The sequence below is a fragment of the Phytophthora sojae genome, assembly GCF_000149755.1.
Source record: "Phytophthora sojae unplaced genomic scaffold PHYSOscaffold_14, whole genome shotgun sequence".
Lineage (NCBI taxonomy): Eukaryota > Oomycota > Peronosporomycetes > Peronosporales > Peronosporaceae > Phytophthora > Phytophthora sojae.
Window position 1 is genome coordinate 8,806 of NW_009258128.1, and position 23,024 is coordinate 31,829.

A 23,024-nucleotide genomic window follows, 5' to 3' on the forward strand; every position below is an offset into this window, starting at 1 on the left:
CCCCCCCCCCCCCCCCCCCCCCCACAGACCCGTGCTGGAACAAAGGCACGTTAAACGTATACCGTTTAGGTGGGCTCCCAATAACGCGCTGCCTAGGCGAAGGACCGCACTGTCCTGATAACCGCCGTGCACAAGACCCCCCTGTAGGCCCGATAACGCCACACAAGCCCCAGGTAACGCCGGCCCGATAACGCCGCACGCCCGACGGGAACGCCGAGGAAACGCCGGCCCGATAACGCCGCACGCCCAAGGCTCGACGCGACGCCCTACGACAAGGAACAAGCGTCACCACAAGAACCCCCCAGCTCCGAAGCTTGCGAAGACTTGGGCCTTTATTTCGAAGATACGCTACTCCAACAACCGGGAATAATTTGCTCGGCGCGACCGCTATCCAGACGCGCCAAGTTTGTGCGAGATCGCATTCGCGAGATTTCTGCGAGGGCGCTACTCCACATATTGGTGACTCGGCGAGGCAAGCACGAGAGGCGAATACTCTCTATCGACAACGTGTATCACGTTCCGACACTCTCAGCGACGCTCTTTTCCGTTTCCCAGCTGGTGAAGAGTGGCTACATTGTGCGCTTCGAAGATAACGAGTGGAGTGCCGTGCTAGGACGCGCGAGAAGTACCGCGCTCCACGCACTGGAAGTAAATGGTGTCTACGAGATCGTCACTCCCGAATCGGTTTTGGCGGTCACCCAACGTGAGCCAGGTGCTGCTTTGCTCGCAACTCTGAGAACGAATGTATCACTGGAGACCTGGCACCGTCGCCTCGGACATTTCAACCTTACGGACTGCAGGCGCTTAGCGTCGTCTCAAGCCGTAAGAGGTGTCATGGTGGCTCCGGGTGCAGATCCTCCTGCGTGCAAAGCGTGCGCGTTAGCCAAGATCACTACAGCGTCAGCCCCAACACAGCGGAGCAGCAGCGATGAAGTCGCTGACGGAGTCTGCCGCATCGATCTCAGCGGACCAGTGAAGCGATCATACCACGGGAATGAATACTTCATGGTAGTTGTTTGGCGCGACTACGTCAAGGTCTATGGACTGCGGCACAAGAGCGAAGCAGGGCAACAAGCTGAAGAAATCCTCAGGTTCATCGAGCGTCAGGCAAGTATACCCGCTTCCAGTATCAAAACCATTCGCACGGACGGCGGAACGGAGTTTGTAGGCGAAGACTTTCGGCAATTGGTTTCTCGAGAAGGTGTCAGGCACCAGCACACGACCCGCTACCGTAGTAGCCAAAACGGGGTGGCAGAGCGAGCGATCCGAACGCTCACCGAAGCGGCCGCGGCAATGCTGATAGACAGTCATTTACCTCACTATCTGTGGGAGGATGCACTTCAACATGCCGCGTACATTCGCAACCGGATTCCCAAGCGCGGGCTCTCAGCGACACCTCACCAACGATTGTTCGGTGCAAAACCCTCGCTTGCGGGTTGCCCGATCTTCGGGCAAACTGTGGTCGTGAGAACACCCGAACCACTCCGGAGGAAAAACTATCGATTTGACGGACGGGGGAATATCGGAGGCTTCGTCGGATTCAGCGAGGAAATTCGGGGATATAAGGTGTTTGTTCCCGGTCATGGTCGCCCTATTAAGGAGACTACGGACGTTATCGTCCTAGACTCAATGCTCGTGGACGAAGTAGTGCTCGAAGATGACCAACCCACCCCAACGCAAGATGAAGCCGATTTGGATGCGCCTTCAGCAACCACGACACCACCCGTGGCCACGCAAGAAGCCGTCGCACGACTCCTCCGAGACACCAGCCGGTCACCCGATGAGGTTGAGAGTGCCAATGGGACGTCTGAATTGACAAGGCGAAGGCGGTCGGAGCGGATCTCTGCTAGGAACGTCACCTCAGACTTCATCTGTCTCGTCGAAGTCATTCGCGAGCCTTTGACAGTACGAGAAGCCCGACTGTCGCCTCAATGGAAGTTTTGGGAGGCCGCCATCCGGAAAGAGATCAAGGCCTTGGAAGAAAACGATACCTTCATTCTGGTCGACCCTCCTCCTGGTGCACACATTCTCGACAATACTGTGCAGTTTCGCATCAAGACAGGGCCTACAGGGGAAATTGTGCAGTATAAAGCAAGGGTGTGTGCGCGAGGCGATCGCCAAATCTTTCTTCTCGACTACGTGGAAACCCGAGCTCCAGTAGCCGACCTTACGTGTGTGCGCATTTTTCTCGTACTCGTCGTCAAGCTCAAGTTGTACGTGCGTCAAGGAGATGTGCCGGCAGCTTACCTCAAAGCAGCGCTCAAGGAAACAGTATTTGTACGACAAGTGAAAGGGTTCGAGTCACCGGGTCAACAAAACAAGGTGTGGCGGCTTCAAAAAGCTCTCTACGGCCTGAAACAAGCTGGAAGAGAGTTGAACAAGGAAATCGACCGATTCCTCAAGAGCTACGGACTCAAGCCGACCACAGGTGACGAATGCATTTATTTTATGGTAGTTGCTGACAGCCTGTTACTTGTGTGCCTCTATGTCGACGATATTCTTGTTGCCCACAGAGATGAGGCACAGGTATTGCGGCTCATGGCGGCACTCAACGTGAGGTACCAAGTCAAGGACATGGGCAGGCCTTCACAGTTCCTCGGAGTCCGGATCGAGCAAAACCACGGGGAAATTCTGTTGTCGCAAGCGGCTTACGTGGATGAAGCTCTCCACCGATTCGTCATGCAACCCTCTCGGCCCAACTCGACCCCAATGATACCAAACACTCGACTGGACCAATTGGAGGACCCGCCCTCAGCTGAAGAAGACGAAGAAATGCGACGCATGCCTTATCGGCAAGTAGTGGGGAGCCTACTGAATCTCGCCCGTGTGTCGAGGCCCGATATTGCCTTTGCCGTAAATCAGCTCGCGCGCCACAGCGCACGGCCCCGGAAGACAGCGTGGATTGCAGCGAAACACCTACTCAGATACCTGTCCGGCACCCAAGACACCAAGCTGCGGTTGGCGCCGAACACAGACGACATCGATTTAGTCACGGACGCAGACTTCGCAAATGACAAGGCAGACCGAAAATCTGTATCCGGCTACGTCATCTACCTGTTTGGAGCTCCAGTGGCCTGGGGGTCCACCAAGCAGTCCGTCGTAGCACAATCCAGCACTGCAGCCGAGTTCATTGCAGCTAACGACGGCCTGTTGCAGGCAGAGTGGATCAATCTGCAAATCGACGAGGTATTGAAGGACATCCTGCCCCCGATCAAGCTCACGCTACAAGTCGACAATGTACCGACAATTCACCGGAGCAAGCGCGAAGGGTCGTCCGGAGCCCAAAAAGCAGTGGACATCCGCTGTCATGCCCTGAAAGACGCGTGGAGCAAAGGAGACATGGCACTGGAATACATCCCAACAGACATCAACCCAGCCGACTTGCTGACGAAGTCATTGGCAAGCACCCAACTCAGGAACAAGCGCGGCCTGTGCGGCCTAGTAAACTAGCTCTTGGGCGACGATCCGAGTAGCTGCGCTTGAGGGGGAGGTGTTGAGTCAGACTTGTGCAAGCGGCAGTACTCGGTAAGATACTCCGGGTTTGTCCCCCCTGATTGATCGTACACAGGTCCGCGAGTAGCTCAGACCAGTAAGGAAATCAAATCACTCTGGAATTTACCCTCTAACCCACAGGGTGCGCTCCCAAGTTCTACGTCGCTCCCAAGTTCTACATGCTCGTGCTGGAACGCGAGGTCCGTGAGGTTGAACCTGTCCAGTATGGCTTCCATATCCGCTTGAACATTCATCATGCGGCTCTCCGGCTCGGGCTAACGCGTACGCATCCGCAGCGCCTTCATTGCCTCGTCGACCGAGGTATAGGCCACGTGCGAAGGTGCCTTCGCCTGTAGGAAATAGGCCACCCATTGCTCTTCTGGGATTGCGCCAGGCAGCTGGTTGAACTCGTAGCGGGCAATCATACGCTTCGTCTTGGACTCGATGCAGGCGCCCACAGGCATGGCGAAGGCGCCGCTCCACTGCGTCTGGAGCGCATTGATCGCCCCCAGATACGTCTCGTACTTGTGCATGAAGTCACGACGATCTTGCATCGTGCGCCCCTCGAACCGGGGTGGCTGCGGCAACGCTGGTGACGCCGCTACCCGTGACGCACCAGCGTCAAGGGCGGGCTGCATAGGTGACGCTTGACTCGCTGTCTCCATGACTTCATCTTCTCGCTCGAAGGGATTCGGGATCTGCAACCGCAGACCGGGGACCTTGATGCCGCGCGCTCTAGCTGCAATTCCGCGGCCCGAGCTGCCAGCTCGTCCACGTTGACGTCGTCTTTGTCTCCCATCTGGTCACGCGCGAAGTCGTTCACGCGGAGCTTGAACCGTGTAGAACTGAGAAACCAAAGTTGATCCGTTTCCAACGGAAAGCTCTCTACCGAGCAAATCCCAAACTGAGTTCGTTTCCGGTTAGCCTCTCGCTAGTTCTGCTCTCTAACCTACCTAGACCTCCTTTACGTACCTTGGCGCGATCGCCAACCTGGTCGAGTCGTTGTGGCTTGCCTGCACCGTCGGGTACAGTCCTGTAGCCTCCGAGAGCCGGGCGAAGGGTTTCGCTGGAGCAGCCGGCGGATCAGTAAGTACAGCTCCCACATGAGTGAGCACAGAACGAACACGGAACTTTGGAGATGTTTTCCATCCATCTCGAGCTCGAGCTTGTCTCAAATTTGAGAGGGATGGAGAGCATAGGCAGTAAACTTCAGTTACCGGGGCCAGTTTTCCGGTTTCAGTATTTCTGGCTTCAGTTACCGAGGTGCCGCCTAATTAACCTGTGTTGGGCTGGCCACAGCACCCTCCGGGGTTACTGCTATCCCAGAACGAGAACTTTGAGTTGGCTGGGATAGCTAAGGAACGTTAGGTAAGGAAAATTAGGGACTGTGATCCAGTACATTTGTGTATTTTTCGACGAGGCGGTGCATTAAAAACAAATAGGTTAAATAGTGGGCGTGTCCTCGACACTCGATTTCGAATTAGTACGTCCGTAGGATAAGTTAAATGATCAAACGTTTTGGCGCAGTGCAGTCGATAAAACGACACATTACAGAGTTTTGTTTGGACGGACAATCCCTCGTACTCGTTGTATGGCTGCATCAGCTCCACATTATCGATCAACACTAGCGACACGGTAAAGAGGTTGAACTTGCAAGTACGTTTTCCAATGGATAAACTTGGGCACAATGACTCGTATTCGGGTCTCCTTGTTATGTATCGCCAGTATCAGTTGAGAATTTATGCTCGAGCCATGATAGCGGTTTTGCAGCACAAATGTTGATCTAACACAGAATTCGAGTCAAGAACACGATTAGTTTATTCTAACTGCGGGCATCTACTGCGGCTGTGAAGCAGCCGCAGCATCTGCCCGGTAACGCGTCTACATGATACTCACCATTCGCGATCGTGTAGGCTGTTACGGGCCTTACCCCTTGCAGTCCTTCTCCATAGCACCCACATACCACGTCGAGAGAACCGTCGAAGTCCTGCAACATCGTTAGCTTGCATGCGTGACCGTAGTGTGCTCCAGCCCAAAGCTGGAGCCGACCACTCCGTCTTTTTTCCAAATAGTGCATTATACATTATACTGCTATCCCAGAAAAATGCATTATTTAGAATACAATTAGGAGAGAGCGCTACCAGCACAATTTTCTAAATGCACAGGAGTCTCGTTAGTTCTGGGCACGCGGGGAGGTGGGACGCGCAAAACAAAACTCTCGAGAGTAACTATTCAAGGATCACACAAAAGACCTTTGTTCATCGGTACCGCTTAATTTTCGTGCGCGGCGGTGTAGTTGTAGTACACAGTGTTCTCGTACTCGGGTCCGCAAAAGGAAATTCTACATCGCCGTCGCTGGGGTAAAACAAGTTCTGTCCCGACGTGTACGTCACGTAGCAGCCCAGGCAGAAGCACACCACGGTGACAATAATCACTGCCATAGTCTTCTCCCAAATCGGCATCACCTGCCATTGCTGGGCAGAATGATGGAGTGCATTGTGATGCACGACGCCCCGACGAAGTTGGACAAATCTGAGAGATGGCCTTTGAGGATCACCGACGCAACCACTAGGATCGCGACGATCGCGACTCGTAGAAGAACGTACTTGATAGCGTTCGCGCCGCGGTATTCGGCAGCTTCGGCCTCGGGTTCTCCAAGGTGGGCGTTCTCGTTGTCAGCCATGTAAATAAAGGAGCGCTTCGAGAGGCGGGATCTGTCCATGTGATCTGCAGCTTCGTTCGGTGTCGTCGCCTCAGCGTAGCTTGGCAGATTGTTCTCCACATCCTCGGGCGTTCGGGTATGCATCCCCAGAAAGAGACGCTCGGTAGTGTAGAACGCTGGATTCACGATGACGGAGAAGGCGATCGTAATGTGCACCTGCATGCACAGGTACGCCAGAACGACGGCACCCCAGTTCGAAGCGAAGCCCAGTGTGGTAAGGCCGGTATCCGACTGCGGGTAAATCGACCAAAGCAGATTACCAGTGATCTGGCAACCAACGGACGAGTACGCCGTGCTGGCCAGCACCAGGAAGCAGCACGTGATAAAAGCCATCGTCACGAACACGACACGTGGCATTCGAGCGGGGTCGCTGTGTTGGCGTTGGAGAGCTGGGATGACGATGCCAGCGCCGTATGCAAGCGCCAGGTTGCCGAATGCGCCGGCGACTTGTTTGAAGTTGAGGTCAGGACTAGGAGCTGTGGGATGACCACACATGCCGTACATGACAACTGCGATACCGATGATGTCCGCGACGAGCGTCCCCATGCAGCCTGCGAACGCAACACCCGCGCCTTCCTTGAGGGTTGGCACGAGGCACACTGGCAACACCAGCAACGCCATGAGAACGGACCACATCGTTGTGCTGAAGGCGCCAGGGAAGAGGCCGTCCAGCAGCGTCCCGCCGAGCACCAGGAAGACGCACGGCACGATCAGGCAGTTGCCCATTTGAGCTGTGACGGTGAGGTAGCGCCCCCATTTGCCCATGACCCACTCGCCCAGATCACCGTACGTCTTGACGGACGTAGGCGCGAGCAGCGCAGATAGCGACTGCGCCGTAGATGTTGGCGAAGGCCATAAAGGTCATGGCGACGATCGCCAGCGCAGGGCCGGCACGGGAAAAGTTTCCGGGCATTCCGAGAGTGTCAATGCCGTAGACGCAGCAGAAGGAGGCCTTGGCATCCTCCATGGTGAAGAAGGGCTTGCCCATCGTGGAGACGCTGCTGCCGGGTCGCTTGGGTAGGAGGCGGAAAATTCAAGACTGAGGAAGGCTACTTGTCAAGCTGCGGTCAATTGGCTCGGGGTTAACTGGCCAGCGCCGACTCAACTTGAAGTCGAAGTGCAATCCAGACAAAGATTACCTGCTTTTGGCCGCGAGCCATGATTGGACGTGGGAAATGAAAGGGGCGAGTTCGATACAGTAATATAATAGTGAGTCGATAGCTTCCGATATCCCGGATAGCTTCCGAGTTGGTCGTGTAGGTCGCAGGTATGAACAGACTCATCCTCAACCGTATAACTTTGCAGTACAGTACATGTGCGGTACTTGATAATCAAGCTGATTGGATGAGTTGAGCAAACTGCAGCGATGTTGAAAGAGGGTCACTGCATCGGCGTGGTTGCAGATACCTGATGACCAAGTCGAATCGCACAGCTAGGTACGTAACGTGTAGCGTGCGGTGCTTCTACGACTCGAGCCTTTCCTTGCAGTAAGTACATGTACATGTATCAGAACTGCAACTTCCGGCGGTTCACTGAAAAGTAAAAAAAAACATCTGGGATTTCCGCTTTCATTTTCGACCAAAAAGCCGATCCAAGGCAAATCAGGCAAAATGCTGGCGTCGCCGCCGCTGCGCAAGTCGCGCTTCCGCAGCGAAGACGCGTCCATCGAGCGCGGTGACCAGGTGTATCTCAAGTCCAAGTGGGTCGTCACGTCACTACGGCACCCGGCCTTGCGGCTGCTGTGCTGTCTGGCCCACACGCTCCTCTGCCTGTACGTGGGCGTCGCCTCCCCCCTACTGACGTCGTTGAAGACCCCCGCCTCCTTCCCGGTGCACGGAGCCATAGTCAGAGCGATCAGCACAGGCTTCACGTGGCAGAAAGTCATCCTTCAGGGTATGCTGAGCGTGTTGCTGCTACTTTTGCTGCGATTCGTTGCGTACCGGCGCCTGGTGCAGCGCCAATGGAACTGGGAGAGCTCCCACCGCCACGCGACGCAGACGTTTTCTAGACTCTCCAGAGCCTCCGCGGTAAACGGCAACGAGGACACCATGCAGACGGAGGCTGGGGATGAACGAGCACTATTGCCTTTGCACACTTTCACTGCTGAAAGTACATGTGCCACCCCGGTGGTGCGTTCGCAGGTGTGGAACGTCGGGACTTCTCACGGATCATGGACGTTTGTGGCTGCAACATTCCCCTTCTGTTGGGCTGCGGTGATGCTTGTGATCTTCAAACTTGTCCAGGGGTCAGACGTCGAGGATGTGCTCTTCCCGGAATACCGAAGCGAAATGTGGAACAGTTTACACCAGCTCGAGTTGCAAAAAGCCTTGTCGACTGCGTTAGTGGCGCTCAGTTGCATCAAGCTGCTAGTGACGTTAGACTGGGTGCTCCAGGACCGCGAGTACAGTCGCGTATTTTTCGGCAATTGGTTATCGTCTGTGCGACGCGTGTACATCAAGTTTCCGGTTGTGCGTATTGTGTGGTGTTGGCTTTCTCTCATTGGGGTTACTATCAGTGGAGTGTACTTCGGAGCAATCTCAACGTTGCAGACTGAGTGGGCTGGATTGTATCTTGATGGAGCGAAGGGGGGTCATTACATGGACGTGTGGCTGAGCAATATGTCCTGGCTTGCTTTGCTGAGTTCGCTGGTGGTTGCATTAGATCTGCTCTGGGTTGTACAAGACTTTCAGTTTCCGTGCTTTGCTTCGCCACTTGGCTCCCGAATGTTCGGATTGCCAGTTGATCATTTCACGCTACGTTGTCCTATTCGCTTTCGGCTGTGTTTCTCTAGCAAATGGCTAGGTGGTTTCCTTGTGTTGGCGCTGTTGTTGCCTCTCGAGGTCAGTCAGGTTTTGCAGATTGCAGAGTATTCGCCAGACAAATACGAACAATACGCGAACTCAACAACATTCCAGGTGCTCCCGTTGAATTCAACGCACATTGATTCGCTTGATGAAGGTCTCGATAGTATCGATACGACGAGCCGATTTATGTTGGAATTCGGTTCGTTAAGCCGCTATTTCCCTTGGTCGACGTGGGATCTTACGCCAGCACTTGCCACTTTACTTCTCAGTATGACTGCGTCGCGGTGGCTATGGAGGAAAGAGCGTTGTAAAATGTGCTTTGCGGTGTACCTTGGCCTTTCCGATGCTCAAGACAAGCGAATGAAGGGTTTTACGAAGCTGAACAGAAAGGTGCCCGCAGCAACCAAACGCGTTCTGAGCATTCAGCAACGCCTACGGATACTGTACAAGCTTCGCGCTCGCAGCGACAGTTTCTGTATTGCACTGGCAGCGCTTTCAGTGCTCACGGTGTGGCTGCAGTTTCGAGCGATATGGCGTTCGTCCGCGAAATTCCATCGTGACCTCCCATTGCAGTCGCCAGGGGAGACGTACGCGGCTCTGCTGTTCCTGATCACAGTTCTCTTGCTGTACCAAGTGTACTACCGGTACTCCGTGAAAATGGAAATTATGGTGTTGCGGAATCAAATTCCTCAAGAATGTGGTGGCTCTATCTGGCGGTCGCCTCGGCTGCTTCTCTTGCCACTTCTCGCTGAGATGATTCTTTGTGGGGTCTTCCTGCCGCCGTTGATTCACGGGCGCGTATATCTGGAGGAAGAGCGTTTCGCATTACCTCGGGCTACGCTGGAAGTTGTTCCAGCATGTCCAAACCCTCTGACGATGAAGTCTAGCCACCAAGGTTGCGAACTCGAGTACTCGTACCCTCTAGAGATCGTGAACATGTTCGTGCTGGTGCGACTCTATTGGCTTGCGCGTGTAATTCGCAACCAACTCTTGAAGCGAGTGGTGGCAATGACAATGAGTTCTCGAATGCTCGCCGGGAAAGATGTTCCTGTGGATTCATTGTGGTGGAGTTTTCGAGTATCCTTCGCGTTGCGGCCATCTAAAGTTCTTCTCACCCTCTTCGTGGTGCTGTGGGTGAGCACAGCCGCTGCAGTCTCAATATTTGAGAGGCCATTTCCGTCCAAGCTCGATGGTGAGGACCATGCGCTTTGGCTTACCTTGGTCACCATGACGGGGGTGGGGTACGGTGATGCCTACCCGATAACGGCAGGTGGTCGCGTTGCCATTGTGTTGGGCGCAGTTTTCGGCGGCTTGGCGTTCATATCGCTGATGACATCCGAGTTTCTGGACTCGCTGAAAGGTACCAAGCGAGAGGATGCAGTGTTATCTGCCATGGATAGTCTGAAGTGGGAGCGTGATGTGCGCGCTTTCGCGGCACAGCTTATTCAGGCAGCGTGGGGTCAACACCGTCTACGCAACGGGGAGCCCAAGCAACGGGGCAAACTGAGTCGTCGAGTGAACAAGGCAGCGCACCAGTTCAAGCGGTGCCGCAAGCGAAAACCTATGCACACTGGTGATGCTTCCCACGCTCTTCAGACCGGCGGGTTGTCGGCTTTAGTTTTGAACCAAGTTGAGAGCTGGCTCGTAGCGACGCAAGTTGAAAGCGACACACTCCTTGACTCGTTGGAGCAGCAAGTGGCAAGGATGGAAAACTCTCTGCAGACATTGCTGTAGGAAGAAGCTGACGCGAAGAATTGCGCATCGCGAGCATGACACGTTGCGCGGGTACCGTAGCGACGAGGTGCATTGGAGCGCCAATAAAAGCTAAGGACGCCAAGACGTGCATTATCGCTTCAAGATTTGCATCGCTTGCTGATCGAGTGGAGTGCCCGCCATGTTTGAGTGTCCTGCGGCGCTACATGTATTCTCAACGCTGGTGTTGCCACATGCAGCATGTGCGCTCTTGGCCACTTGCCTGTGAAGTCACTACAGTACTATGTCGTTCCCCTTGAACTTCATTAGAGACCTTTCGAAGCTTCCAGCGCAATACAACTCGCCTTGTGCCCATTGACTCATTGGCGAGCGCTTCACTGCATGGATCGTGTACGAAAAAGGTCCAAGTAGAAGCAAGTGACCTTGTACATGTATTGTAGATGTCGGTGGTTTTCGACGTGGCGGGTTTAAGTTTGCAAGGCCCCCATCCTGTTGATAAATGAAGCTCATTTCTGAATTCGCTCCCAAAGGCGCAGATGTCCAAGCAAGCGTCTCCGATTCTCACGCCGCAGTTGACACCTTCGGTCACGGGTTACGTGAGCACCAAGCTCTGGGACGAACGCCCCGCCAAGTACGCCAAGCATGTGCTCAAGAATGTCTGCATCATCCTGTTCGTCCTCTCAGCGTTTAGCCAAGTCACGAATTTTGCGATCGCCCAGTCGCTCAAGAATTTTTTCCAGAAGCTGGGCTGGTCCAACAAGGGCTCCACTTCCATGAAGCTCACGTTCGACTCACTTTGCCAGTTCATGTGCATTGTGGCCGGTTACGTCTCGGACGAGCGTCTCGGGAAATTCAAGACTCTGCTGTCTGCCGCTACACTCGATTGTTTCGGGCTTCTTCTACTCGCCATTGCAGCGTTATCCGCTGTGCTCCGTCACATTGGTGCGAGCAAAGCCATCTTCAACGTCGGCTTGTTCCTCGGCGTCGCCACCTCCCAAGTCTGCCTTCGATCGCTCGTGATCTCGTACGGAGGAGACCAGTTCCCGCCCACCGCCCCAGCATCGGAGAAGTCCCTCTTCTTCAGCATCCAGTACGCGGTCGCTAATGTTGGTGCATTCATCGGCTACGCAGCGTTTCCGTACGTGTCCATCCATGGCCTTGGTGCGATCCCTGCCGACTACGGCTACTTCACTGTGTACATCGTCGGTCTCGCCATGGTCATTCTGTTCCTGGCAACGCTCTGGGTCTCCCGCAAGCGCTACGTGAACGTGCCCCCAACGAGAGAATCCATCGCCCTCGTGATCAGGATCGTGACGGACCACGCCAAGAAAAACTTTAGCGCCAAGATGGTCGCCCTCGGAACGATTCTGTACATTGCCGCGTTTGCGCTGAACATCGCGGCCTCGTTCCTGTCGGACCATGGTGAAGTTGGTCACAACATCTCGTACGTGTGCGGGGTCATGATCGTCGTCGCGACAGTGCTTTGGGTTTACTTTGGCCGCACTTCAACCTTCATGGAGTCTGCCAAGGACACGCTAGGCGGTCAATTCGATGGTGAGTTGGTGGACGGCGTGAAGCAAGTGGTTCGGATTCTGCCTCTAAACGCTTTCCAAGTCGTCTTCTGGATGTGCCAGAACCAGCGCGGCAACAACCAGTCGATCATTCAGCAAACCGACGTGCGTCTCGGCAGTGGCCCCAATGCGAGTCAAATGCCAGGACCCACCGTCCAAATGTTCAACCCCATCGGCTGCATGCTCTTCGTCCCCCTCACAGAGAAGGTGATCTACCCGCTGTACGCAAAGTACACGGGTAAGCCTCCGAGTCGCTACGGGAAGGTGCTGGCCGGGTACTGCGTCGTCACTGTCGCCATGATATGGACGGGTTGCTACGAGATCATCCGCCGCAATGCAGGCCCACTGACCTATGTGGACACCAATGGGGAGACTCAGTTCATCTTGAACGACGATGGTGGACAAGTGATGAACGACATTCCGTGGTGGACAGCCATCCCGCAGTACCTGCTCGTGTCCTTCTCGGAGGTGCTGGCGGCCGTCGCGTCTTACGACATCAACTACTCGGAGGTGCCCCAGAGCATGCGCAGCACAGCCATCGCGCTCGCCTTCTTCGCCAACTCCATGGGAAGTACGCTGCTCTCGGTGCTCGTGCTGCTCTTCGGCAAGTCCATTCCGTCCAACCTGAACAGCGGCCACATGGAGTACCTCTACTTCACACTCAGCGGTATTATGGCCCTTACGATCGGCGTCTACGTCGTGGTGATGCACAAGATGCAACTTGGCATGATTCCTCGTGTGCCAGTACCGTAAGCGAGGAGGACCAAGAGCAGGCCGGGCGAACTGTAGCGTAACAAGGTTTTTTACGTCCATCTCGTAATCAGATGTAAAAATATTGAAGTTTGTATGTGATACAAAATCCAAGTGCACGTTGGCAATCATTTCACAGATGCCCCGACGCAAGTCGACACCTTCCAAGCGGCCGCTGCCGCCGCCGGCTGAGCCCAGCGCCCCCAAGCGCTCGAAGCGAGGCAAACACCAGCGCGCTCCATTCCGTCGCCAGCGCAGCGAGCCTCTGCCTCTCTCCAACGCCGCAGCAACCGCCGCCGACGCAGAAGAAGAAGAAGAAGCAGACCCACTGAGGCTCCAGTTCCCCGTGCCCTCCAGTCTGGCGCCGTCCCTCGCTGTAGTATGCGCTAGCGAGGCCGCTCTCCAATTGCAGATTAATCTGGCACTTACAGAGAACAACCAGGTGAAGCTGAGCCTCCATGGACAAGGGCAGAGCGATATAGACGCCCACGTGTCGCTAGCTGAGCTCTTCCCAGATACATACGAAGGCTGGCGCCCCCACATTGCGACGTTAGCAGAGCGTGGACTGCTGAGTCTCCATTTAAACGCCAAGAGAGAAGCAGAGGACGACGATGACTGGACCTTCAGCTTTGCAGCGTGCGTGGCCTGGCGCGAATACATGGAGCATTGCAGCTCTCGGGGCCTGTTGCCTGGGTCTGCAGCGCCCAGAGCGACTCCGATGCGAGCGATGCATCACGTGATGATTTGGTTGCTGAAGAAGACCCACGACGCACAGAGAGGGTTGTCCGACGCGGAGACGTCATGCAAATTCCGGTACTGGAACGAGATTGAGGTGCTGTATGCTCGGTGTGTGGGAAGCAACAGCGCGGTATGCGAGCAATTCAAAAACCAGACGTTTGCTATGCCTGAAATCTACGCGCGTATCGACGCAGACCGCCAACTGGAGAAAGATATTAGCGAATATGAGGCCGCACAAGCGGCCTCGGCGGATTTGCTGCCAACGTTGCGGCCGTACCAGAAGGCAGCAGTGTCCTGGATGCTCTCGCGGGAGGAAGAGACGTCACAACGAGGTCACACCTTACCTCTCTGCATTTCGTTCAATAAGGCGGCAGCAAGGGAGGTTCAGGCGTACGATCCGCTCTGTGCAGTGTTCCACGCAGCTCCGTCAACTGGCAGACCGCAGTTGCTGCAGGAGCAGCTACGGCCTATTGAGATGGAGTTGTCATCGGTGCGTGGTGGGATTCTAGCGGATGAAATGGGACTTGGGAAAACGGTGGAGGTGATCGCACTGGTTTTGAGTCACCGCAAGACGTTGTCGAGGCCGCGGCTACTGTCGACGCACTCGTGTTTGCTAGAGGAGGAGGGCACAGACGTCACTGATGATACTGTGGTGTGCATTTGTGGCTCATCAGAAGGTCACCCGATGGGTTTTGTGCAGTGCGACTTTTGTGGCACGTGGCATCACCAGCTTTGCACTGGGTATATGGTCGATGAAAACACGGGGAGCTCTGCAACAAACGGCATCTGGGATTTCGAATCGAGAGGCTCGACTACTAGTGAAGCGACTTCAATTTGGTCAAGTGGGGGTTTCATGTGTTATCATTGCCAGAGTCAAGAGGGACCAAGCTTCGCAGCGCGTACAACGCTTATCGTGTCACCAGAGCCTATTCATGCCCAGTGGGAGAACGAGATCTCTCGCCACGTCAGTGCGGGGGCTCTTTCTGTCATGCGTTATCCCGGTGTTCGGGCATTGAGGGCCAGATTGGAGGGTACTGGCCCCAGTGCTGAATGGCAAGTGCTGGCGTCGCCTGGTCTTGTGCTAGCTCGCCATGACGTCGTGCTGACAACGTACGAGGCTCTAGGTGCCGATCTGCGTCATCTTCCTACGACTGAAGGAGGCGATCGTCGTTCCAGTACACGATCTCAGCACAAGCGTTACGCATTTGTGGGCTCTCCTCTCGTGGCCTTACACTTTTGGCGCGTGTGTATGGACGAAGCCCAGGTAGGAGTGGAGAATACACGCTTGCAAGCAGCACTGACGTTGTCAAAACTTAGCGCAGACAACCGATGGGTAGTCACGGGCACCCCGTTCTCGTCACGCGTGGGCGAGTTGTTTGGCTACTTGCGTTTTCTACGAGTTTCACCCTACGCGTCAGTGCAATCAACGGGCGGAAATCAACTTCTACTACAGGCGGAACATGATGAACAAGAGCGTGCAGACCTGGCCTTCTTCCGAGAGTCAATCGAGCACAGCTTTTGTGAAGGAGCAATCGACCGTGTTTTAGACCTACTACTATGGAGTGGCCAGGACTCCGAACCCATCGCTTGTGGGTGCGGTATTCTGTGGCGTACTGGCAAAAAGCACGTCTTGGACCAGTTGGATCTCCCTCCTCAGAAGAGCGAGGTTATCTGGTGTGACTTCGCTGCTGTAGAACGCCATTTCTACGACCAACAAGAAAAACGCATTGTCTCTCTAGTTCAGCAGCGTCAACGCCAGCAGTCGGAGCAGTCAAGTGATGTCATTGCGCGAGAAGATCGATTGTGGCAGGACCTGCTCATTTTGCGGCAGCTGTGCTGCCACCCTCAAGTTGGCGGTGCTCGACAGGCGTGGGGTACTGGGGGTAATTCTACTGGCGGGGCTGTTATGACCATGGACACGTTTCTTCAGGAGCTCTTGAATAAAGCCACGCGGGAATGTGAGGACGCTCAGCGGCAGCTCATCGGAGCACAGAATGGCCTAGCTGCTCTGCTTGTGTTGGATCATGATATATCGGGTGCTGCGCTCAAGTACATGGCTCAAATGAGGCTTATTCGCACGAACTGGTCACATTTCCGCGCAGACTTGCTGCCTAGACTGCACATCCTACAAAACCTGGAGAAATGCGCCCAGCAACTGTATTCGCTTCCTGAACGAGATGTTGCAGATGTAAATGGAGATCCTCCCGCTGACACGAATGCCAATCCTATAAAGGAGTATCTGCTGCCAGAGCTGCCTGCTCTAGAGAAACGAGTATCGTCGACGGGGCTACTTCCTGGCTCAGCTGAACTGCGTGATGAAGACCTGTTGGCAATTAAGCGTGAATGTTCGTTGCTTGGTGACAGTGCTCGACAGATCCGACAGTTTTATCTGCTCCAGGTTGATATGATGCACACACAAGCGCTCGACAAATTCAGACAAGTTTTCAACGAGATTAGTGAGGAGCAGCACTCTCCCTCCAGAGCAAAATCTGACATGCTGTGTACATCAGGGGATTGGTGGAGTGACGCTCTTGCTATCGTCGAGAAGAGCGGGCGAGACTGCGATCAACAGCTTGTGTCGCGAGTCCAAGCCCGACTTTCTGGGTTCGGCACGCGCTGGGGAACGACATTTTGCTCGCAGCTTGTAAGCACGCGCTCGCTGCGATTGCTGCTGGTGCGCGAGCTAGAAGCGTTGGCGAAACGACGACGGGTTCTTTTTGAACGTCTTGTAGCCCTAAGTGAAGGAACGCCTTCAGAGGCTGATATCGAGCTATCTGGGAATTGTGCGAAATGCCGCGACGGCGGTACAGGACCGATGTGTGTTCATTGCCAGCTCTACAAAGAGCTAGACGCCTATCGACAGCATTTTCTTGGAATTGATAAGACTTCGCCCGGTACGACACGGATCATGGATTTGTTTGACGATAATGATGGTAGTATGGAGGAAGATGATGATGCGTTAGCGACGAAGTCCAGCGGTGGGGGTTCATCCGTATCTCTATTCATTGAAGTGTTCAAGGAGATTTCAGGTTGTGCACGAAACGCGTTGCGCTCTCAACCGGCTGGAAAAGCACGTGCTAACGATATTCAGACGGCAATGCAGAGTGAGACGGAATTCTGGACGAAGCTTCAACGTGAATGGCAGGCTGCTAAAAAGCTCTTCCAGGCTCAACACCAGCGTCTCGGTGCATTGGACGAACTGGTAATGGCCTGCAGCCAATTGCGTTTACGCCAGCCTGGTGAGCCAGCAGCTCGGACTAAAGCTGAGCGTCTATACAAACTGGAGCGTGTCGAAGTACCCGTGCGTGCTGCCGAGTTGGAAGCGGAGCGCGCAGCAGCTGATCTCGATTTGCGTGACAAAATGGCCCAACTGCGGTATCTCTTACAGCTACAAGGTGAAGCGGACACGCGCCAAGCGCAGCAGAATGGGAGGGTTTCGTCTGGGGAAACTGCGCGAGCTTCATGTGCTGTGTGCTTACAGGAGTTTACGCAAAAGCGCGCCGTGTTGCCCTGCGCCCACGCTTTCTGTACGAATTGCGTAGCCAACCTGACAGGCGGTCGCCAGCACACGAGAAAAAAGGTCCGTTGTCCAACCTGCCGTCGTCTATCGCCTGTTGACAGCGTGACGGTGGTCGTCGAGGTCGAAGAATCACCTGCAGATTCAACTTCATCTCCGTCAGACAGCCAAACCGAGATCGTGTCTGGGATTCCACGCCATCCTCCACACCGCACGGGCGGAAGCTTAGGCTCTAAACTGGACGCCTTACTCGCTCGTGTGGATATGCTCCGGCAAGAAAACCCGGGCGTCAAGTGTTTGCTCTTCTCTCAATGGTCCCAGATGCTGGAGCTAGCGCTACAAGCTCTGCCCCGCCTGGGCGTACGCTGCTTCATGTATGGGACGAAGCGGCAGCTACCCAAAGTTTTGGCCCAGTTTCAAACTTGCCCAGCCGCGTGTGTGCTAGCACTACCGTTTAAAGTCGGTGCCAACGGACTGAACATCGTTGAGGCGACCGAAGTGCTCCTCATCGAGCCCTTGCTCAGCACCAGTATTGAAGCCCAAGCTGTCAACCGCGTTCATCGGTTGGGTCAAACCCGTCGTACTCGTGTCCACCGTTTTATTGTGCGGGGCTCAGTTGAAGAGCGCATCTACCGACTTGGGCACAAGCAGAAACCTGGTACCATCGAAGCGGAGCAATCTGTCAGCGAGGAAGCTGAGGATGATGACGAAGGACTGCAGCGGCTGGGTGTGGCCCCTGGACGCAAGGAGCAGGAGAAACTCACGATGCACGACTTACAGAACCTTTTGCACGGAAACTCGAATTCTACAGATGAGGACCAACAACATGCGGAAGCGGTAGCAGCGTTTTGGGGCGAGTCTGTGGTGCTGAATGGGAAGACTGTCAGTCGTCGTGCCGCATGCGAGTTCTTAGAGCGTCGTCACGCCACGGGGGCACGAGCAGACCATCAAGCCCAGCAAACGGAGGATCGAGAGCCCCACACGACCTTGTTCGACAAGTCCGTTGCTCTTCCGGTTGCTGAAGAGCTGCTGACTCTGCCGTACCCGTTCAACGACAACAACGTCGAAGTGGTGGAATGCGTCGACCCCCGCGTACTTCAGTGCCATCAGGATCGAGTTAAGGAGGAGATACGGGTGTGGACAGCAGCGCGAGGCATCTAGTGCAGCAAATGGTAATATTCTTTCCCTAAACCAATGAACAACGTCTCCACCAACAATGAGAGCAGATCTGCTGCCCACCTCCTACGTAATGGAGTACCGACAGTAAGCCACATTATGAAACAGAGCGCGATCCACACTATCAAGATAAGCCTTGGTGGCGTCTCTATCAGCAGGATTACTTGTTCTTTCCTGGCAGGCAGAGCACCCGACCCAACGCGCGGTGTACTTCAATCTTCACTTCAGGTCCAGGAAAGAGTTCTCCATCAACGCACATGAGGTCGCTGGCATTGCTGGCGTTGATCGTGAAGGCCCGTGTGCGAATTAACTGCACGCGGTCCGCTTCCAGGTGCGATCCGTCCTCGATTCCCATCATGAGTTTAGCAAGCCCCATCCGCGAGTAGCTCTCTCCAGAAACCAGCATGAGGTAGAAGTAGCCGTCAGAGATGTCAGCTGGCGGCGCGATGTGAGCGTCAGCGGCGGCATGGGACACGTTCATGCTCCAGAACATGTAGAACGGCCCATCCATCTCCTCCCACTCCTCCGATTTCTCTCCACTCGTCTCGTCCTCCTTTTCAAGGCAAACACACTTTGGTTTGGCTGTCGGCTCTTCACCGCTGAAAGTGTCGTGGTATTTCGCTGGAAGAAGCTCATCGTCCTTTGACACGAGATAGCGTAGTCGACCAGGGAAGTTTGTCTGGCCGAAACCGAAGATCTGCAGTGTGGACGCGATAAGGAAGCGCATGTCGCCGAAGAAGCGGTACCGCTCGGATTTGATGTCCATGTCGGCAATGAAGGCCCACTCCAGCGACAAGAATCCGTGCATGACCTTGCCATCGCCGTTCGTTGCCGTGAACAGATCCAGCTCCTGAACTTGACCCTTGGCGAGGGAGTAGGCTGCGTTCAATGCCTCAAACCTCTCGCCAGCACGAGACAGCAGCGAAGCAGACAGCCCGTTGCCCGAGCCACCCGGAATGATCTGGCAAGCGGTACCACGTTCGAGTTAACAGCAAAACTAAAGTCATCGCTCAACGTATAGATCGATACGCACCCCCAGCGGCTGTAGAATCGCTTTTTGCCAGTCCTTGCGGTTCATGAGACCTTGCAGCACTGCAGCAACAACAACAGCAAAAAGCACCCGCGAGGATCAGCGCTGCGACTTCCACAACAGACCGCTCCTCATGCACACTCACTTTCCGACAGCAGTCCGTCGCCTCCGACCGCCACAATGCAGTCGTACTTGTCCAGTGGCACCTCCGCCACAATCTCCGTCGCGTGCGCTGCTTGGCGCGTGATGACTGTCTCCACCTCCACGTTGGCCTGCTCAAAGACCGGCGCCACCTGCTGCTCGTACGTCTGCTGGGCGTTGCCCGTGCCTCCTGCAGGGTTGATCACCACCAGAAACTGCAGCACCCAATCAGTGCCCCATCCGCCTTACGCACGCCCACTAATACCAACCGCGCTCTCACCTTCCGAGGCGGCATGAATCCGTACGGATCCAGCAGCTTCTCGGCCGCCTTGACGCTGTTGGCCGCCCTCGGGTCCGCCAGGAACCTGATGGCCCTCACCGCCCTCGTGGCCACGACCTCCCCGTCCTCGTCATCGCACCTGAGCACCCACTGCAGCAGCGTCCGCTCCACGCCCGCGTCCTTGGGCTTGCTGCCGGTCAGCGCAGTGGGCAGCACCGCCGTGGCCAGCGACGACAGCCCGCCAATGAGCCCGCCCCAACCGGCGCCCTCCGGCTTGGGCGCGCAGCCGAAGACCACGAACTCCTTCTCCTCGCCGTACTCGCTGCCCTCGTACGCGGGCACGAAGCGGCGGCGGATGCCGCTCGTGGACTCGGACGCGCCCAGGACGGAGCTCCACGGGATCACGTCCGGCTCGCTGGACGTGGACGGCCCCACGCTGCGCAGCTCGATGCCCTTGGCCGTCAGCTGCAGGCGCTTGTGCTCGTCGGCGCGGCGCTGGCTCGCGTACACGCGGCAGCTCACGGACACGGAGCCCTGCGGCCAGTGCTTGTGCAGGTACGCCTCCATCGTCGTCGAATTCGGAATGACCAGATCAGGGCGATCGATGACGGACGCAGTTTTTGTAGAAGTTCGTATCACAAGGTCGCTGTCATTAATTTGGTGTACGTGCACTATTTCACTGTCAGTAACACCAGGGAGAGGGTAGGGTACGATTTTGATTATGCGCGTGGGTCTTCGGCTGCAGCGGCTTCGGCGCCATCTCGTGTAGCTGTCGGCACATTTTACTGTGCATGCCGTTATAGATAAATGCAATATCCTGCATTGATCATACTTCACATGCTCTCCATGAGCAGCTTGATCCCAGAGTCCGAACAGGTTTGTGTGCCTGAAGCCGCAGGAATGCGATCTAACGATCGAAAACGTGCGTAGTCCACGGCCTCTAATGTCTTCGCCTGGTTCCCTTACACGTAATTGATTGCAGCAAAGTTAAATGATCCACCGGTACTTACCCTGTAGATTGAAAGACCGACAGGTTCGAGAAAATATCATTCCAGAACAAAAATGGCAACCTTACTTTCAAAAACAAGTTGCAGTCGTGATCCGCGCGGCGCTTTCTAGTAGAAAGTTTCTACCCGTACTCTTAGATGCGTTGCCCCCTGCTCGTTCTTGATGTCATTCCAGCGAGTTGGTCGTCGTAGTACACTGGACTGATCGTTGCCTCCTCGACTTCCTGATGACCGTCTTTGCCTACAGAAGGAATCATTCCCAGCTGCATTTTTTTCATCACCACGACGTAGACTCCAATTGTAGCGACCATGATGCTGCCGACAGTGAAGTGCACGTACTCCATGTGACCGTTGTTCAGGTCTGCAGGAATGTACTTGCCGAGGAGCAGCACAAGCACCGAGAGCAGCGTACTTCCCATGGAGTTGGCGAAGAAAGTTAGAGCGATAGACGTGCTACGCATGCTCTGCGGCACCTCCGAGTGTTGACGTCGTAACACGAAACGACAGCGAGCACCTCCGCCAAGGCGATCAGCAGGTATTGGGGGATACCTGTCCACCACGGAATCGCATTCATCACTTGGTCTCCGTCGTCGTTTAGAATAAACTTGGTCTCCCCGTTCGCGTCCACGTAGGTCAGCGGAGAAGTACTGCGTCGGACAACCTCGAAGCAGCCAGTCCAGAACATTGCCACGGCGATGACGCAGTACCCGGCCAGCACCCTCCCATAAAGGCTCGGAGGCTTGCCCGCGTACTTTGTGTACAAGGGATAGATCACCTTCTCCGTGAGCGGGACGAAGAGAATGCAGCCAACGGGGTTGAACATCTGAATCGTAGGCCCAGGTACTTGAGTTGCGTCCAGACTGCTGCCTAGACGCACGTCCGTTTGCTGCATAATCGACTGGTTGTTGCCACCTTGGTTCTCGCACATCCAAAACACAACGGAGAACGCGTTGAAAGGCAGAATCCGAATGACTTTCTTCACGCCGTCCACAAGCTCACTGTCGAATCGACCGCCCAGCGTGTCTTTGGCGGATTCCATGAACTCCGAGCTACGACCGAAGTAGACCCAGAGGACCGTCGCAACGACGATCATGACTCCACACGCGTACGAGATGTTGTGACCAACTTCGCCGTGGTCCGACAGGAACGAGGCCGCGATGCTCAGCACAAACGCAGCAATGTACAGAATCGTCCCAAGAACGATCATCTTGGCGCTGAAGTTCCTCTTAGCATGCTTCGCCACAATCTTGATCACGAGGCTGATAGAGTCCTTTTTCGGAGCAACGTTCACATAGCGCTTGCGGAAGGCCCAAAGCGTTGCCAGGAAGAAGACAATCATCACAAAGCCGATGACGTACACGCTGAAGTAGCCATACTCGGCGGGGATGGCGCCGACTCCGTGGATGGAGACGTAAGGAAACACTCCGAAGCCGATCAATGCACCGACGCTGGCGACCGCGTACTGGATGCTGAAAAAGAGGGACTTTTCGGTTGGAGGAGCGGTGGGCGAGAATTGATCGCCATCGTACGAGACCACGAGCGACCGAAGGCAGACTTGGGAAATGGCGACACCGAAGAACAAACCGATGTTGAAGATGATCTTGCTCGCACCGACGTGGTTTAGAACAGCTGGCAGTGCAGCAATAACGATGAGTAGAAGGCCAAAGCAATCGAGTGTGGCAGCCGACAGCAGAGTCTTGAACTTGCCGAGGCGTTCGTCCGAGATGTACCCGGCCACAATGCACATGAACTGGCAGAGCGAGTCGTAGGTCAACTTGATCGATGTGGAGCCCTTGTTGGACCAACCCAACTTCACGAAAAAGTTTTTGAGTGACTGGGAGATGGCGAAGTTCGCGACTTGACTGAAGACCGTGAGGATGAACAGAATGATGCAGACGTTCTTGAGCACATGTTTGGCGTACTTTGCCGGTCGTTCATCCCAGAGCTTGGTGCTCACGTAACCCGTGACGGAGGGTGTCAACTGCGGCGTGAGAATCGGAGATGGAGAAACTTGCTTGGACATCTGCGCAGTTGAAGGCGAGTTCGGAAATGAACAATAAGCACGTGGTCGGCTACTTGGCGG

At 55.1% G+C, this 23,024-nt stretch overlaps 8 protein-coding genes across 8 annotated transcripts; 3 read left to right on the forward strand and 5 right to left on the reverse strand.

Annotated features, from left to right (window-relative positions):
- Nucleotides 1-3,050: 3,050 nt before the first annotated feature.
- Nucleotides 3,051-3,200, reverse strand: PHYSODRAFT_531783 (hypothetical protein; the record flags this gene model as incomplete). Its single annotated transcript, XM_009539646.1, has 1 exon — nucleotides 3,051-3,200. The coding sequence occupies one exon, from the start codon at nucleotides 3,198-3,200 to the stop codon at nucleotides 3,051-3,053; it is 150 nt and encodes a 49-aa protein (XP_009537941.1).
- A 567-nt stretch (nucleotides 3,201-3,767) lies between these two features.
- Nucleotides 3,768-4,025, reverse strand: PHYSODRAFT_531309 (hypothetical protein; the record flags this gene model as incomplete). Its single annotated transcript, XM_009539647.1, has 1 exon — nucleotides 3,768-4,025. One exon carries the CDS (start codon nucleotides 4,023-4,025, stop codon nucleotides 3,768-3,770), a length of 258 nt encoding a protein of 85 aa, XP_009537942.1.
- A 1,928-nt stretch (nucleotides 4,026-5,953) lies between these two features.
- PHYSODRAFT_258822 (hypothetical protein) lies at nucleotides 5,954-7,202 on the reverse strand (the record flags this gene model as incomplete). Its single annotated transcript, XM_009539648.1, has 2 exons — nucleotides 5,954-7,006; nucleotides 7,044-7,202. 2 exons carry the CDS (start codon nucleotides 7,200-7,202, stop codon nucleotides 5,954-5,956), a joined length of 1,212 nt encoding a protein of 403 aa, XP_009537943.1.
- Nucleotides 7,203-9,204: 2,002 nt separating this feature from the next.
- PHYSODRAFT_531600 (hypothetical protein) lies at nucleotides 9,205-10,752 on the forward strand (the record flags this gene model as incomplete). Its single annotated transcript, XM_009539649.1, has 1 exon — nucleotides 9,205-10,752. The coding sequence occupies one exon, from the start codon at nucleotides 9,205-9,207 to the stop codon at nucleotides 10,750-10,752; it is 1,548 nt and encodes a 515-aa protein (XP_009537944.1).
- Nucleotides 10,753-11,267: 515 nt separating this feature from the next.
- On the forward strand, nucleotides 11,268-13,055 carry PHYSODRAFT_531070 (hypothetical protein; the record flags this gene model as incomplete). The annotated part of the gene is made up of 1 exon (XM_009539650.1): nucleotides 11,268-13,055. The coding sequence occupies one exon, from the start codon at nucleotides 11,268-11,270 to the stop codon at nucleotides 13,053-13,055; it is 1,788 nt and encodes a 595-aa protein (XP_009537945.1).
- A 136-nt stretch (nucleotides 13,056-13,191) lies between these two features.
- On the forward strand, nucleotides 13,192-18,468 carry PHYSODRAFT_348412 (hypothetical protein; the record flags this gene model as incomplete). Its single annotated transcript, XM_009539651.1, has 1 exon — nucleotides 13,192-18,468. One exon carries the CDS (start codon nucleotides 13,192-13,194, stop codon nucleotides 18,466-18,468), a length of 5,277 nt encoding a protein of 1,758 aa, XP_009537946.1.
- Nucleotides 18,469-18,740: 272 nt separating this feature from the next.
- PHYSODRAFT_356119 (hypothetical protein) lies at nucleotides 18,741-20,501 on the reverse strand (the record flags this gene model as incomplete). The annotated part of the gene is made up of 5 exons (XM_009539652.1): nucleotides 18,741-19,022; nucleotides 19,056-19,444; nucleotides 19,517-19,575; nucleotides 19,659-19,869; nucleotides 19,935-20,501. Coding segments are annotated over 5 exons (1,506 nt in total), but the record flags the coding sequence as incomplete, so codon positions are not given.
- Nucleotides 20,502-21,075: 574 nt separating this feature from the next.
- PHYSODRAFT_319680 (hypothetical protein) lies at nucleotides 21,076-22,964 on the reverse strand (the record flags this gene model as incomplete). The annotated part of the gene is made up of 2 exons (XM_009539653.1): nucleotides 21,076-21,414; nucleotides 21,444-22,964. The coding sequence occupies 2 exons, from the start codon at nucleotides 22,962-22,964 to the stop codon at nucleotides 21,076-21,078; spliced, it is 1,860 nt and encodes a 619-aa protein (XP_009537948.1).
- Between the last annotated feature and the right edge of the window lie 60 nt (nucleotides 22,965-23,024).